The following is a 14,230-nucleotide window of genomic DNA, read 5'->3' on the forward strand; positions in this document are numbered from 1 at the left end:
ACAAAATGTTGGTAATTTGCTCAAGAAGAAGGACTCAAAAGGAAAGTTATCTAACTAAAATAGGAGTCTCCACGTAGGCTTCTCTAATTACAATCATTAATTTTGGCAGAGGGGGTTACTCTGTCACAAATGTGACCGATATCCTGTCCACCGTCTTAAAAGTTCCTTAGTCTATAATGGGATTGTAATATGGCGGACAGGATATCCGTCATACTTGTGACGGAGTAACCCCTCCGCCAAACTCTAAATCAAGACTTTTACAGAATAACATAATTACAGTACCTCTTTAAATCAGGCAAACAAAAACAAGCTCTAGTAACTATGCAGCAGTGATGATGCACCATAATGATTCATATTTTAATAATAATGTTCTTATGTCCTTTATGCATCTGTATGGGTTCTACTTCTTCTTATGTATCAATCCAAGGAAGTCTGCTCATGATCAAAAATATCTACTCAGCCAGCATGTCAATATGCGTTGCTCCACCTTACAACATGGAGCAGTTAATTTTAATTCTGAACTTGAATGTGACAGAAAAAGGTGCTTCAAGAAACAACAAAATCCTCCATTTAGTCCCCGTCAAATCGCCCAGTTCGTTTAATGCTCAAGTGGGCTGAATTCTGCATCATAATCTCTTAGCAAGGGAGTACACTAATTGACACCATAACTTTCAAATCTTTGTAGGCTTTTAAATGTGACGTGTCTTTTTATTAGCATTTTTTAAATCATCAGTATGTCAACATGTGCTTTATTCTTTTAGAGAAGATCTGCCTTCCATTTCAATTTAGCACCCTTTTACCTAATAACGAACATTATGTTTTCTGGGAGTTAATTTCTAGCTTTTATGTTTGTTATCAGGATGTTTAGTTATGTGTGTTATGCTTTCAGGGTTCACTCTAAGATCACCTAGTCAATTACATAGTGTAGGATATTCATCCCTCATTATGAGGTCAGGAACGTGTCACTCCCCTCTCCAAAATACATTCTGCCATAAGGATTAAAACCAGGTGGGAGCAAGAGGCATCCTGCTTTGATCCATTAAAGGTTTCAATCTTTACCTTACTGCCTGCAACTGTGGCTATTTTTACCCAGGTATCACAATACCATAACATGGCCAGAGCTTGTGGATAATCCTCACTATTCAATCTTTTCATTTTATTCAATAAGGTGCTCTACCTATTTGCCTCAAATGCAGCCTTAAACCACTGAAAGAAGCAAATAGGAGACTCTTCCTTTCATGAAGATATCTATTCGCCAGGCAGGAAAATGTGAGACATGGGTTCATTTTTTGATTCTGTCATACAGAATCCCATCAGTACCAGAGGTGGACCTGGGCATCCTTTACCTTTTCTTATATGGTGTAAAGAAAGTCTCGACAGAATTATAACCAAATTGTCCAATAAGTAAATGATTTGAAACTATTAGACTCCTCATGGTGCCAGTTTTAGGGACTTGGCTTATTTCTCTAGAAGTCTGAGTTCTTCTACCCAAAAATCTTCCCAGCTAAATTACCTCAGGAACAAGTCAGCATCACCCCCACTAAGCAAGTCTGGAATTCTAATATTGGGGGCAAATGATTCCTATCAGTGTGTTCTTCAACCTGAAACCCCACACAGTAGTGTCAAAGGTCATTTCCAACAAAGGTATTATCAATTAGACTGGCAAAATGTGCCACCCAGTACCATTTGCTAGTTTATACTCTTGAAAATAACTCTTTACCAACAATAGCTGATGCAACACTAGCATCGTGATCATCTGCTTTCCTTCTTTATTCAATTAATTAAATCTAAACAAGTCCCGACTTAAACCTCACCCCAAACGTGTATATCCTGATAATACCTGGAGCCCAAACCAGCTCTTGGCCTAGAAATCAATTTTCATATCTAGAAAACACCACCAAAAAATAAACCTTCACTCCATCTCTCCTCGAAGCACATTTGCTCCATCTCTCCTTGAAGGTATTCCGAGTCTATTAAAGCCTTGATGTCCCTTGAGCCTGATTTCTACAGAGAACTAGACTTCTGTCACTAATGATATATCACGGCACGTAGAATACTGATGAATTCCTCTTTGACAGACTTCACCTTTCACCTTGCCATGTTCCAGAATGTAATCCTAAAATAGCTATATCAAGCCTGGATCCTCAGACTGCAGGGATTCACCCAAGATCCTCAGACCTATTTTCTATTAATAAAAATAGAAACACTCCACCCAGTCCTTACTCATTTCATTCTTTAAATCCACTACAATGCAATTTTCTCAAAGAGGACTGGATCCCTATTTCCTCAATAATGAGAAAAAATTGTATCATAAAGATCCACATCAGGTGTTCTTTAATTTAACTTTCAAGGACTACTCCCTGAGTTGTTCCTCACTCTGTCCTTTCTTCCATCTAACATTTTTTTCCTCACTGATACCCACTGATTGTTGAGTAATAAAACATATGGTATTTGAAGTGTGTTCAGAATACAGTACACTATTCTCCTTTGACAACAGTCTAGTGTTTAAAACGTATTTTTATTAAAAAGATACATTTCTCTTTTTTGCTTATCATATTTTGATTTACATTGGTTTGATAAGACCTCATATCCTCAACCACATGACAATAATAATTCAGCTACCCACATTTGCTGCTGATAAAGTAGGCCAATGTGCAAACTGTCACGCAATAAAGTCCATATGTCTCTAGTTACGCAGATTTACCAGCTTTGGATTTTACATACATATAGTTGAAAAAACGTATCTCAACCTCAGGAGTCTACCTTTCTTGAAATACACTAAGAGACCTTAACCTTCCTTTACTTACCATCATATAAGATACCTCCAGTGGTTGCTATTCTAAAATCAGGGCAAATACTCTGTGTGCCCCAGTCATGTACCCTCTTATATCAAGTCTTGGATTAAAGTACCTTGACCTCAAACTTACTTACTGAAGAAATCATACAGTCTAACCTATTACAGAACTACTCATTCATCTTTTTCTTTTTTTTAGAACGTGGATAGGTCATGTTATGGGCCGTTCCCTGACATCCATTTCCAGTGTCTTTTTGTATGCCATGTAGTAATCTGCCTTGTTTATTAAGAATTTCTTTGTGGCACTTGTGAAACCACCTCAACCAACCACAGGGGCAGAGCTGGTGGTAGGTACAGTTTGTTCTCAGGAGTGTTTCCTCATGAAGGGGCCCTTTTTTCACAATTTTGACCCCCTGCTTAAGAAAGGATTTGAAATTTCTCCCTGCACAAACTAAAGTTTTGGATCTTAGGATGCGACTTTGAAGAGAGGCAGTCATGCATGCATTGGAAAGCCTTCCTCTTAACGATTGCTGGGGGTGGGGAGCACCACTGACTGCATATCTAAATAGCTCCATGTCAAGGGCTCTACCTGAAGTTAGTTTTAAATTATTAATAATGAACACTTCGCTTGCCAAGATTTAGGGCACACATTCACAATGGAATAAAAGAAAAACTAAAAGTCCCACAAGGGAGAGTGCTGCTGCCTAAAAAGCCTAAGATTGCCAAAGGTGTAACACTTGCAATTGGGACAACTTGTTAACAGAGCAGTCACTTGTCAGGATCGTCGCTGAAATATAGGCCGACTTGGCATAGAGGTTATCATTTCAGCATTACCAGTGGCAGGCAGGTAGGACTGTGATATAATCTGCCACATGCCAGGATATCTGTATAGTTGCTCACTACGTGTAAAGTACATGGCAGACATGCCTTAGTGTGGAAGATCTAGTTCAGTTCAGTCACATATTAGACTAGTAACAGAACAACAAATAGGGTCTGTCATATAAAGTCACATATCAGGAAAACCACTGGAAGGTAGAAGCAGAATCAGTCCTATCCTTTTCTTGCACATGAATGAGCAATAAAGTTGGGACAGACTGAAGCCCATATTATGCTTTTTTAGCGCCGCATTTGCGCCGCTTTTTGGCGCAAAAGCGGAGCAAACTTACAAAATACAATTGTATTTTATAAGTTTGCGCTGCTTTTTGCGTCAAAAAATGACGCACATGCAGCGCTAAAAAAGTATAAATATGGGCCTGAGTAACATCTCAAGCACTCTCATAAATCTCACCGACTTTGACCCAGCTCTACTGCATGATACGGATGAAAATGAAGTATGCAATAATTTTGACATTTATAAAGAATTGTAAACCATGTGAGTCTAGTAACTTCAAATTAATTTGACCGTGATCCTAGTGGGCAGTTGTCGTTTTGTTACACGGCCATTTCTGGGTTAAATTGCAAGTTTATTTTAAGAATCCTGTTACAACTACAACAATAAATGTTCACTCGTAGAATCAATTTGGGTTTGAAGCTTTTCTTGCATTTAGAGAACTAAAACACTTGTCAAGTGTGCGTTCTTTCCTCATGTTTAGTGAGATGATTTTTCTGACGGAAGCTTTTCTGGCATGTAGAGCACTGATAAGGCTTTTCTCCAGTGTGTATTTTCTCATGTTGCACAAGAATGGATTTGCAAATGAAGCGTTTATGGCATTCAGAGCACTGATAAGGCTTTTCCTCAGTATGTCTTCTTTCATGTTGAATGAGACTGGATTTGTAACTGAAGCATTTCTGGCATTTACTGCATTGATACGGCTTATCTCCAGTGTGTTTTATTTCATGTTGAATGAGACTGACTTTGAGACTAAAGCTTTTCTGGCATTGAGAGCACTGATAAGGTTTTTCCCCAGTGTGTGTTCTCCCATGTTGAGTGAGACTGAATTTATGACTGAAACTTTTCTGGCATTTCAAACACTGATAAGGCTTTTCTCCTGTGTGTGTTCTCTCGTGTTGAACAAGAATGGATCTGTAACCGAAACTTTTCTGGCATTCAGAGCACTGATAAGGCTTTTCCCCAGTATGTGTTCTCGCATGTTGAACGAGACTGGATTTGTAACTGAAGGTTTTCTGGCATTCAGAGCACTGATAAGGCTTTTCCCCAGTATGTGTTCTTTCATGTTCAATGAGAATGGATTTGTAACTGAAGCTTTTCTGACATTCAGAGCACTGATAAGGTTTTTCCCCAGTGTGTATTCTCTCATGTTGAGTGAGACTGAATTTCTGACTGCAGCCGTTCTGGCATTTAGAGCAGTGATACAGCTTTTGTCCAATGTGCGTTCTCTCATGTGGATCAGGATCAGATTTGTAAGTGAAGCTTTTCTGGCTTTCCGAAAATTGATATGGTTTTTTCCCCAGTGACTCTTCTCTTATTTTGACTGAGACTGAATCGATAGCTGAAGCATTTATGACATTTAGAACATGGATATGGTTCGTCTCCAGTGCAGATTCTCCCATGTTGAATGACATGAATTTAAGATTGACGCTCTTCTGTCTTTCAGAACACCAATAAGGTTTTTTCCTCAGTGTAAGTTTTCTCTGTTTTAGTGATACTGGATTGATAAGTAAGGTTGTTCGCACATAAAAAGTTTCTTTCTGGAGTTAATGTCTTCACATTCTGATGAACCTGAGGGATGGACATGTCTTTACATTAGAAATGTAATGAAGGTATATATTTTGTATTTAACAGTTTTACTTAGGCCTCTCAATATTGGTGTGCTGCTTAAACTATCAGACCGGATTAGAACAGTGTCTTTGGTATTAGCATAATGTCAAAATAATTGAGAAAGCTGTCACAGTTAAAAGTGAGGCAAGACGGTTAATTTTTGATATACAGAAGCGAAGAGTGTCAGGTGGAATTTCAACACCAATAAAGATATAACATAAAATAATGTTTTAGGCCAGGTTGATTTTAAATCTCTGTACTTGTCAGTGCCTTTGCTTTGCAAAAATTTAGAAAAGTCATTTAGCAATAACATTTTTTTATACTGTATGTGTACTCTCATTTTGAACCAGATGAGTCTTCAGATTGAAGTTTGTTCTCTCAGGTTGAGACGATCGGTCTTTCTGACAATATTTTAGATGCTCTGGCTAGGGTTTGCTTCTCTAGAACAGTTCATGAGATTGAATTTACAACAGAGATTAACTAATTGCAATCAACATTGCATGTACATTGATTTTCATTGCATGTACATTGATTTTCCCAGATGTGCAACATTTTGTAAATAATTACACATCCCCAGGCCAAGAAAATAGTCTTCCTTTAGTACTTGCACTGGGCTTAACATTTGGGATTGATTTGCCTTTCAAAACTTCACTCATACTGGTTAAATGTTTCTTTACTTTGGTGTTCCATGACGCAAAATAAATCGTGTGAATTGGAAAAATCACTTTCATGCTTAATATTTCTTCTGTTCACAGTTTGTCACCACGTCTGGTTTTGGAATTGGTGCAAACTTGAGTTCTGGGTGATCTTCACTTTCTCAAAATAATCATCTTTGTGCGCTGGTGTTCTGTTGCATGGGACCAAACCCCTATCTTGCTTTCTCTGTCCATACCTCAAGTCACCTGCAGAATTAAAATTAAATAGTTAATACATTTAAATTTGCAAAAACAAATATTTACAAGTTGAATCGATGCATAAAGGTATTATTTTCAGAAGTGAAGCAATGGAAGGTTAAGACTTTAGTTACATTTTCAGGCAAAGAGAGGCATACATAGCCAACCCATAAACTAACCAGACACAGATATCATTACTGCTTTCGTATCAGGAAGCAGTGTGTAAGTTTTCATCAGTACATCAATTACAATAGGGTATACTGTTCTGATATCTAAGTTCTTATATTAGAGAGACTTTCAAAACAGTGGACAGAGGGTAAGTTGGCGGACCACAATATCGCTTTCAGCAAAATCTCTGAGAACGTGACATCCACAATCACCAAGGGGCCCAAACCTTACTATAGGAGGATCACTAGCACTAAGAACCTACAAATATTAGTGTCATCTTAACGCTTTACCAATTCCTATGGTCTGCTTTTCACAGGGGTGAGGTAGCACATACATAGGAGTACCTCCACTCTCTAAAAATGTAGATTAGGTGTATATACACATATAGGCCCTGAAGAAATGCTACTTGATCATCTTTGACAGTACCTGCATGAAACATGTCAACCTTCAACCTGTATCATATTAAATTTATTTGATCATATGTTTCTTATAATGGAGAAGATAGGGTCATTAAATGCCTAAGTTTCCCACATTGTTTTTAGCCTTGACATAGATTCTTTCTTTCTAATTAAGACCCAAGTATGACGTATCTATAGCCAATTTTAACCTAGATCCATTTCCAATCTTCCCATTCTTACACTGATATACTAACATTCCCAGTATGCCTTTGGCGAATCGAAAAGGTCTCCTGCAAAGTGCCCCCTTCTGGAGTTTGTTGAGCATTGCAGAGCCTGCCCAACAAGGAGCCGAACTAATGATGAAGCATGCCATCTTCAGGTGGGTGAGGGCACTTGTTTCTAAGAGCAGACGTTTCTAGTGACCAACGACATATCTAAGTTGAAGGTCTAATACTGGGCATTCAACTTAGATAATGGAACGGTATGCCCTGTTATTATTGTTGCACTGCTTAGGAGATTATATACTGGACTCCCCAATTCTTCTAGTCCTTTTACGTTCAAGATAAGTTTAATCAGTTCTTATCTTTGTGCAGAAAAGAAAGCTGGGTTTAGAGGAGTTCAATACAGCATGCTCAGTGGATAATGGTGCACATGCTTCCACTGTTAAAACATCGATCACAATTTCATATAACCACCCTCTCTAAGCCGACCAACTTACATCCTAGGACAACATCAATTTTAAACTCCATACAAGGCTAACTTATAGTCTCTTATTCGTCAGGAGCCTACCCAGACTCATAGTAAGCAGCTATTTGGTAGAAGGATAAGGACCGCCTCCAATTGCCTAGTTGATTGGGGATTGTGTTTACTTATCTCAACAGCAGCAGTTTCAGCGAGCAGTCTATGGGGCTACCACCATTTCGTCAATAATTCTCACCACCTCCACGCTTGTTAAGCCATCACCAATTGGGAGGCCCATGCTACATCGAAAGGACCATAGAGACACTCCTGCCCCTGTGGCAATCTGCCAGTTGTTTTGGGTTAATCTTGCGTAGGAAAGTGGGACAGCAATGTAGCCTATTGATGAATGTAAAATTAATCAATTTGTGTCTGTGGTTGATCGACACTCCTAATCAGTGCACAGCACTATCGTGCAGTGTCAATTATTTCTTCAAGATCTGCTCCTGACCTAGACAGTGTATTAGTCACAGTTATGACTATAGAATCAGTAAACAGTTTACACAGCCAGGAGATCCAACCTCTATTTTCAGGGTGTTGGAGCATCTGCGTAAGTGGAGTGAAATCTGCAGGCTCAACCGAAAAGGAAGGCAATCTTCAGGGCACAGCGTGCCGTGATCTAAGGTAGTCATCATGCCAATGGGCGTCAACGTTCTCTCATCAAGAAATTTGTCCATTGTTATGAACATGTTGCAGTCATACAGATAGCTCACCTGCAGAAGACCAGCCATCTCAAGTCGGACGTTAACCCCTTTGCCAGTGGCGGGGGAAGTGCAGGGCTACCAATTAACTACAAGTCAGGAGAATATATGAGTGATGCTGCAGCTCTTCACCATAGTCCATAGTGACCAGTTACAGTAGTGCATGGCCTGTGTCAGCTGTGTGTGATAAGGTATAGGGACTGTCACACGGGCTTTTCATATCTGAGCATCTACTTGATCCCATTCAGCGGTATGTGTGGCTTCCTACATTGGAGATCATACCAGTAAACTGTGTAATGTGATTGCATGGCATTACAGTAGCATTCCATGTGTGGAACGTTAAAACCATCCCTGACCGAAGGACACGTGAGGTACTCAGTCTGAGGCTCTTGCCCATTCCCAAACACCAGTTGAGTTAGTAGCAGATGAAGGATTGCAAAGAAACATTTGCTCAATCGGAAGGAAATATTGTTAAACAAAGAGAAACCATTACCTTAATGATGACCTGCCATGGATAGCAGCAGCATGATCCATATGTCCACCCTAACCATTAGTTTTTCCAAGACTGGCCCATACTTGTCATGGAAGACCAGGTGTTTATCTTTATTTATATGTATGCAAATATATCACTTCATTCCTGCACACCACTGTAACAAGCAACTCAACTGTGTTTTTACCAATACTTCTGTGAGGGGAAACATCTCAGATTTGTTCCAGTTAATATGTATAGCGAACATGGCACCAAACCAGATTATTTAGTCAATTAATGGTGTTAAGTTCACATCAGGATCTTTAACAAACAACGGGACATCGTTGGCACATAAAGACAGTAATGCCCGTTTATATAGAAATGTGATGCCCATTTCCAAGTGGTGTTAATGCAGCAAGGTTGCCACAGACTCTAAGGCCAAGGCAAAGAGGGGCAGCGATAGTGGGCAGCCGTGTGGCATACCTGCCATTGATACTTATTTTAGACATGGGTCCAGTGTAAAGGAGCCTAATTAGACCTAGAATATTAACGCTTACCTAGTTTGTGCAGTTTGGCAAATAGGAAGGGCCACTCCAATGAGGTGAACACGTTTTCCAAGAACACAGCCACGGCATTCACCTCCGGGTGTATCTGATGTATCGTAGCAAACAGTAGTCGCAAATTGTTATGGGTACTTCTTGCGTAGTACAAAGCTAGATTGCTCTGGCAGTGAGTTACATTGTAGGCCTCCTGCTATTCCACCAATGACACCCACACTCAGTCCTGCCAGTCTACCTCATCTTTAGGTCTCCTGCTTTTCTGGCAATGACACCCACACTCAGCCCTGCCAGTCTACCTCATCTTTAGGTCTCCTGCTTTTCTGGCAATGACACCTACACTCAGCCCTGCCAGTGTAGCTCCAGGCTGACTCACATCACCTTCCATTACAGCAACTACATCCAACGAATTCACACACCCAGCACTTCTGACAGACCTCCTTTCTAGGTCAAGCTGCAGAGATAAGGCCATTATCTGAATCTGCATTTTGTGGGACTCTGGTGATGACCCTCTGAGATTCACAACGCCACAAAATCCCTCCAACTACCAAAACCCACCCACTCACTCCCTGGAGAGAGGTCTATACAGAAGGAGCAACTCAAATGAAAGCAGCAGGCTGTATCTAGCATATGAGAGCTACACATTAGTCATCTGTGCTTGTCCCTTGACAAATGTGCTCCTCTCCTTGTGAGCCTCGCCCCAAGCCACTTTAATGCTGAGTACAACCACAACTCTAATTTTAAAACAAGGAGTCCACCAAAGCATAGTTGATGGACTCATTTATCCTTGTAATGCACAAAAAACTACAAAGGTCTGTTGCCGATGGGTGATCCTGGTAAAAAGCCTTAAAGAAAAATAAAGGTGGAACAATTAATTAGGAGCACTGAATATAAGAAGGGGCACTGTGCGAAAGTAGAGGCAGAGAAAGAGGGCACTGAGAGAAACAATGACACAGAACAAAAGAAGAGACAAAGAAAAGAGAGGCCGTAAGAGAAAGAAGAGGGACAAAAAGTTATAAAAGGTACAGCGAGAAAGCAGAGGAAAAAGAAAAAGGGGGAAAGAGCAAGAAGAGGCAAAGAGCAAAAGAAGAGACGGAGAAAGGGCATTAAGAGAAAGAAGGGACACCAAAAGTAATAATGTGCACACAAAGAAAAAAGAGCCACATGAGGAAAGAAAGGGAATCAATAGACTCAAAAAAGTACTGGAGAATGAATGACGTCAAGAGACTGAAGAGACAGAGAGAATCAAGGAGCACAAAGATAGTAAAACAGAGAGGGAATGTAATGAGAACAAGGACCACAGAATAAATAAATGGCTTAGAATGAGAGAAGAACCATTAAAAGACAAAAAGGGGTGAGAGACCGTAGAAGCTCACTGAGAGAAAAAGGGGCATGTACAAAAATGGTACAGAGTGGCAGCTGCAAGGTGCAGAGACAGAAACAACATGAGAAAGGAGATAGGTGGAACATAGAGAGAGTCAGAATACTGAAACATAGAAAGTGACTCCTATTTAAAACAAAAGAAAACCACAAGCGCTGACCCATTTCCAATTATCCCCTCCAAGAAGACTAACCCAGCCTCTGCATTCCTTCAAACAACTATCACAAAGTGAATATATGGAACTGGCCAAAGCAAGCAGGCTAGCTGGCTTCCCTTCTGACCTTTGTGCACCACAAATCTTCAAGAACATTCTTTTCATTACCTCTCCTGCCACACCAGTAAGAAGAATCATCAATAATTATTTAACTACGGGAACCTCTCCTGAAGACCTAAAACAAAAGCAAACATATGCCCATTATCAATTAAAGAAATAAAGAAAACAAATCTGGACCTGTATGACCCCAAAAACTACAGACCAATTAATTACAAATGGACTTTTCCTGGGCAAACAGATAGAAAGAGCAGCATTCGCCAGATGTCACAATTCAGTGAAGATAGCTCCATACTTTCAGACTACCAAACAAGATTCTGCCCGGGAGGCAAGGAATCTGCCTTCATTGCCATCTGGGATGACCTTAAAACCTAGACCAGAACGGGGTAGTTGCACTATGTTTCTTGGACTTCTCAGCTGCCTTTGACACAGTTGACCATGACACTCTAATACAAAGACTCTACGAAGCTATCATAGAGGGGACTGCTCCCGACTAGATCACATCCTACCTTCAAAACAGAACAAATGACATTCTTATCCAAACCGTACTTCACAAAAGCAGGGGTCCCGCAAGGGTCTATTGTCTCACCCATGCTTTTCAACATCTACATGAAGTCATTATCGGCAATGATCAAGGAATTTCAGCTCACATGCTAGAACAATGCAGATGACACAAATAATCCTTACAGTGGAAAGCCCCAAAGACATTAGAAACTCAAGCATCTTCAGTTGCCTCAGAGCCAAGATCAGTGGACGACATGGATGTAGGAAAGTACCATCTTGCCTGGCATGTTACCCCCATTTTTAAATGTATGTAAGTTTTTTTTTGCCTGTCTCACTGGGATCCTGCTAGCCAGGACCCCAGTTGCTCATAGTTTGTGGCCTGAATATGTGTACCTGTGTAGGGACAAACTGTGTCACTGAGGCTCTGCTAACCAGAACCTCAGTGCTTATGCTCTCTCTGCCTTTAAAATTGTCACTATAGGCTGGTGACCATTTTTACCAATTCTAATTGGCACACTGGAACACCCTTACAATTCCCTAGCATATGGTACCCAAGGTATTGGGGTTCCAGGAGATCCCTATGGGCTGCAGCATTTTTCTTGCCACCCACAGGGAGCTCTGACAATTCTTACACAGAAACTGCCACTGCAGCCTGCGTGAAATAACACACACATTATGTCACAGCCATTTTCACTGCACTTCAGTAACTTATAAGTCACGTACATGACCAACCTTCACTTGCTGAAGGTTAGGTGAAAAGATACAGCACCCGTGCACTAGCAAAGGTGCCCCCACATAGTTCAGGGCCAATTCTCCGGACTTTGTGAGTGCGGAGACGCCATTACACGCGTGCACTACATATAGGTCAATACCTATATGTAGCTTCACAATGGTAACTCCGAATATGGCCATGTAACATGTCTAAGATCATGGAATTCTCCCCCCATGCCCAATCTGGTATTGGGGTGCCAATTCCATGCATCCCCGGGGCTCCACTATGGACCCCGGGTACTGCCAAACCAGCTCTCTGGTGTTTTCTCTGCAGCTACCGCTGCTGCCACCCCACAGACAGGGTTCTGCCCTCCTGGGGTCTGTGCAGCCCAGTCCCAGGAAGGCAGAACAAAGGATTTCCTCTGAGAGAGGGTGTTACACCCTCTCTCTTTGGAAATAGGTGTTTAAGGCTGGGGAGGGGTAGCCTCTCCCAGCCTCTGGAAATGCTTTGAAGGGCACAGATGGTGCTCTCCTTGCATAAGCCAGTCTACACCGGTTCAGGGAACCCCCCAGTCCCTGCTCTGGTGCGAAACTGGACAAAGGAAAGGGGAGTGACCACTCCTCTGTCCATCACCACCCCAGGGGTGGTGCCCAGAACTCCTCCAGTGTGTCCCAGACCTCTGCCATCTTGGATCTCTGGAAGCCTTTGAGTGGCCAGTGGCAGCAGGTGACGTCAGAGACCCCTCTTGATAGGTGCTTACATGACTAGGTGGCCAATCCTCCTCTGAGGGCTATTTAGGGTCTCTCCTGTGGGCTTTTCCTCAGATAACAACTTGCAAGAATTCACCAGCGTTCCTCTGCACCTCTCTCTTTGACTTCTGGCAAGGATCGACCGCTGACTGGTAGCAAGAAGACTACCAGCGACATTGTAGTGCCTAATCCTGCCAGCTTTCTTGACTGTTTCCTGGTGGTGCATGCTTTGGGGGCTGCCTGCCTTCATCCTGCACTGGAAGCCACAAAGAAATCTCCTGTGGGTCGACGGAATCTTCCCCCTGCTTCAGCAGGCACCAAACTTTAGCGTCACCTGTACTCTGGGACCCCTCTCATCCTGATGAGCGTGGTCCCCGGAACACAGGTGGTGGACCCAAGTGACCCAGGCTGTCCAGTGGCCCTACTGTCCAAATTTGGAGGAGGTAAGTCCTTGCCTTCCCTCTCCAGACAGTAATCCTGTGCACCGCATGAACTACAGCTGCTAGGGCTTCTGTGCACATTTCCACAAAATCCTTCCTGCACAGCCAAGCCTAGGTCCCCAGCACTCTGTCCTGCATTGCTCAACTCCCTGAGTTGATATCTGGCTTTGTGGGACCCTCTTTTTCAGTGTTGAGACAACCGCTGTGTTCAGACTTCTTGAACCCGTGTTCAAGGACTTCTGCGGGTGATACCTTCTTGTGTGTGGGCTTTATACATTGCTGAGGGCTCCCTCTGTCCCCTCTCCCAAGTGGCGACATCCTGGTCCTCCCTGGGCCCGGCCAGCACACTTTTTCTTCAACTGCGACTCTTGCAGCTAGCAAGGCTTGTTTGCGGTCTTTTGCCAAAGAAACAACTCTGCATCCTCCAGCACTCCGTGGGACATCTTCTACACGAAGGAGAAGTTCCTAACACCTTTAGTCGTTGCAGAATCTTCAGCTTCTTCCATCCAGAGGCAGCCATTTTGAACCTTCATCTGGGGTTCAGTGGGCTCCTGCCCCCCCCCCACCACCCGGACACTTTCACGACTCTTGGACTTGGTCCCCTTCCTTTGCAGGTCCTCAGGTCCAGGAATCCATCTTCAGTGCTTTTCAATCTGTTGTGGTCTTTGCAAAATCCTCTATCACAACTCTAGTGTGTTTCTGGGGAAATAGTAGTACTTTACTCCTACTTTCCAGG

The 14,230-nt window shown here is 42.0% G+C and overlaps 1 protein-coding gene across 1 annotated transcript in view; it reads right to left on the reverse strand.

Moving 5' to 3' along the window:
• Nucleotides 1-3,181: 3,181 nt before the first annotated feature.
• The window catches only part of LOC138286979 (zinc finger protein 850-like), a 444,405-nt gene continuing 433,356 nt past the window's right edge, over nucleotides 3,182-14,230 (reverse strand). The window contains exon 11 of the mRNA XM_069227343.1: nucleotides 3,182-5,449. Coding sequence (XP_069083444.1) covers nucleotides 4,358-5,449 — 1,092 coding nt within the window. The 3' untranslated portion in view covers nucleotides 3,182-4,357. The remainder of the gene's footprint in view (nucleotides 5,450-14,230) is intronic.

Source organism: Pleurodeles waltl, chromosome 4_1 (genome assembly GCF_031143425.1).
Source record: "Pleurodeles waltl isolate 20211129_DDA chromosome 4_1, aPleWal1.hap1.20221129, whole genome shotgun sequence".
NCBI classification, from domain to species: domain Eukaryota; kingdom Metazoa; phylum Chordata; class Amphibia; order Caudata; family Salamandridae; genus Pleurodeles; species Pleurodeles waltl.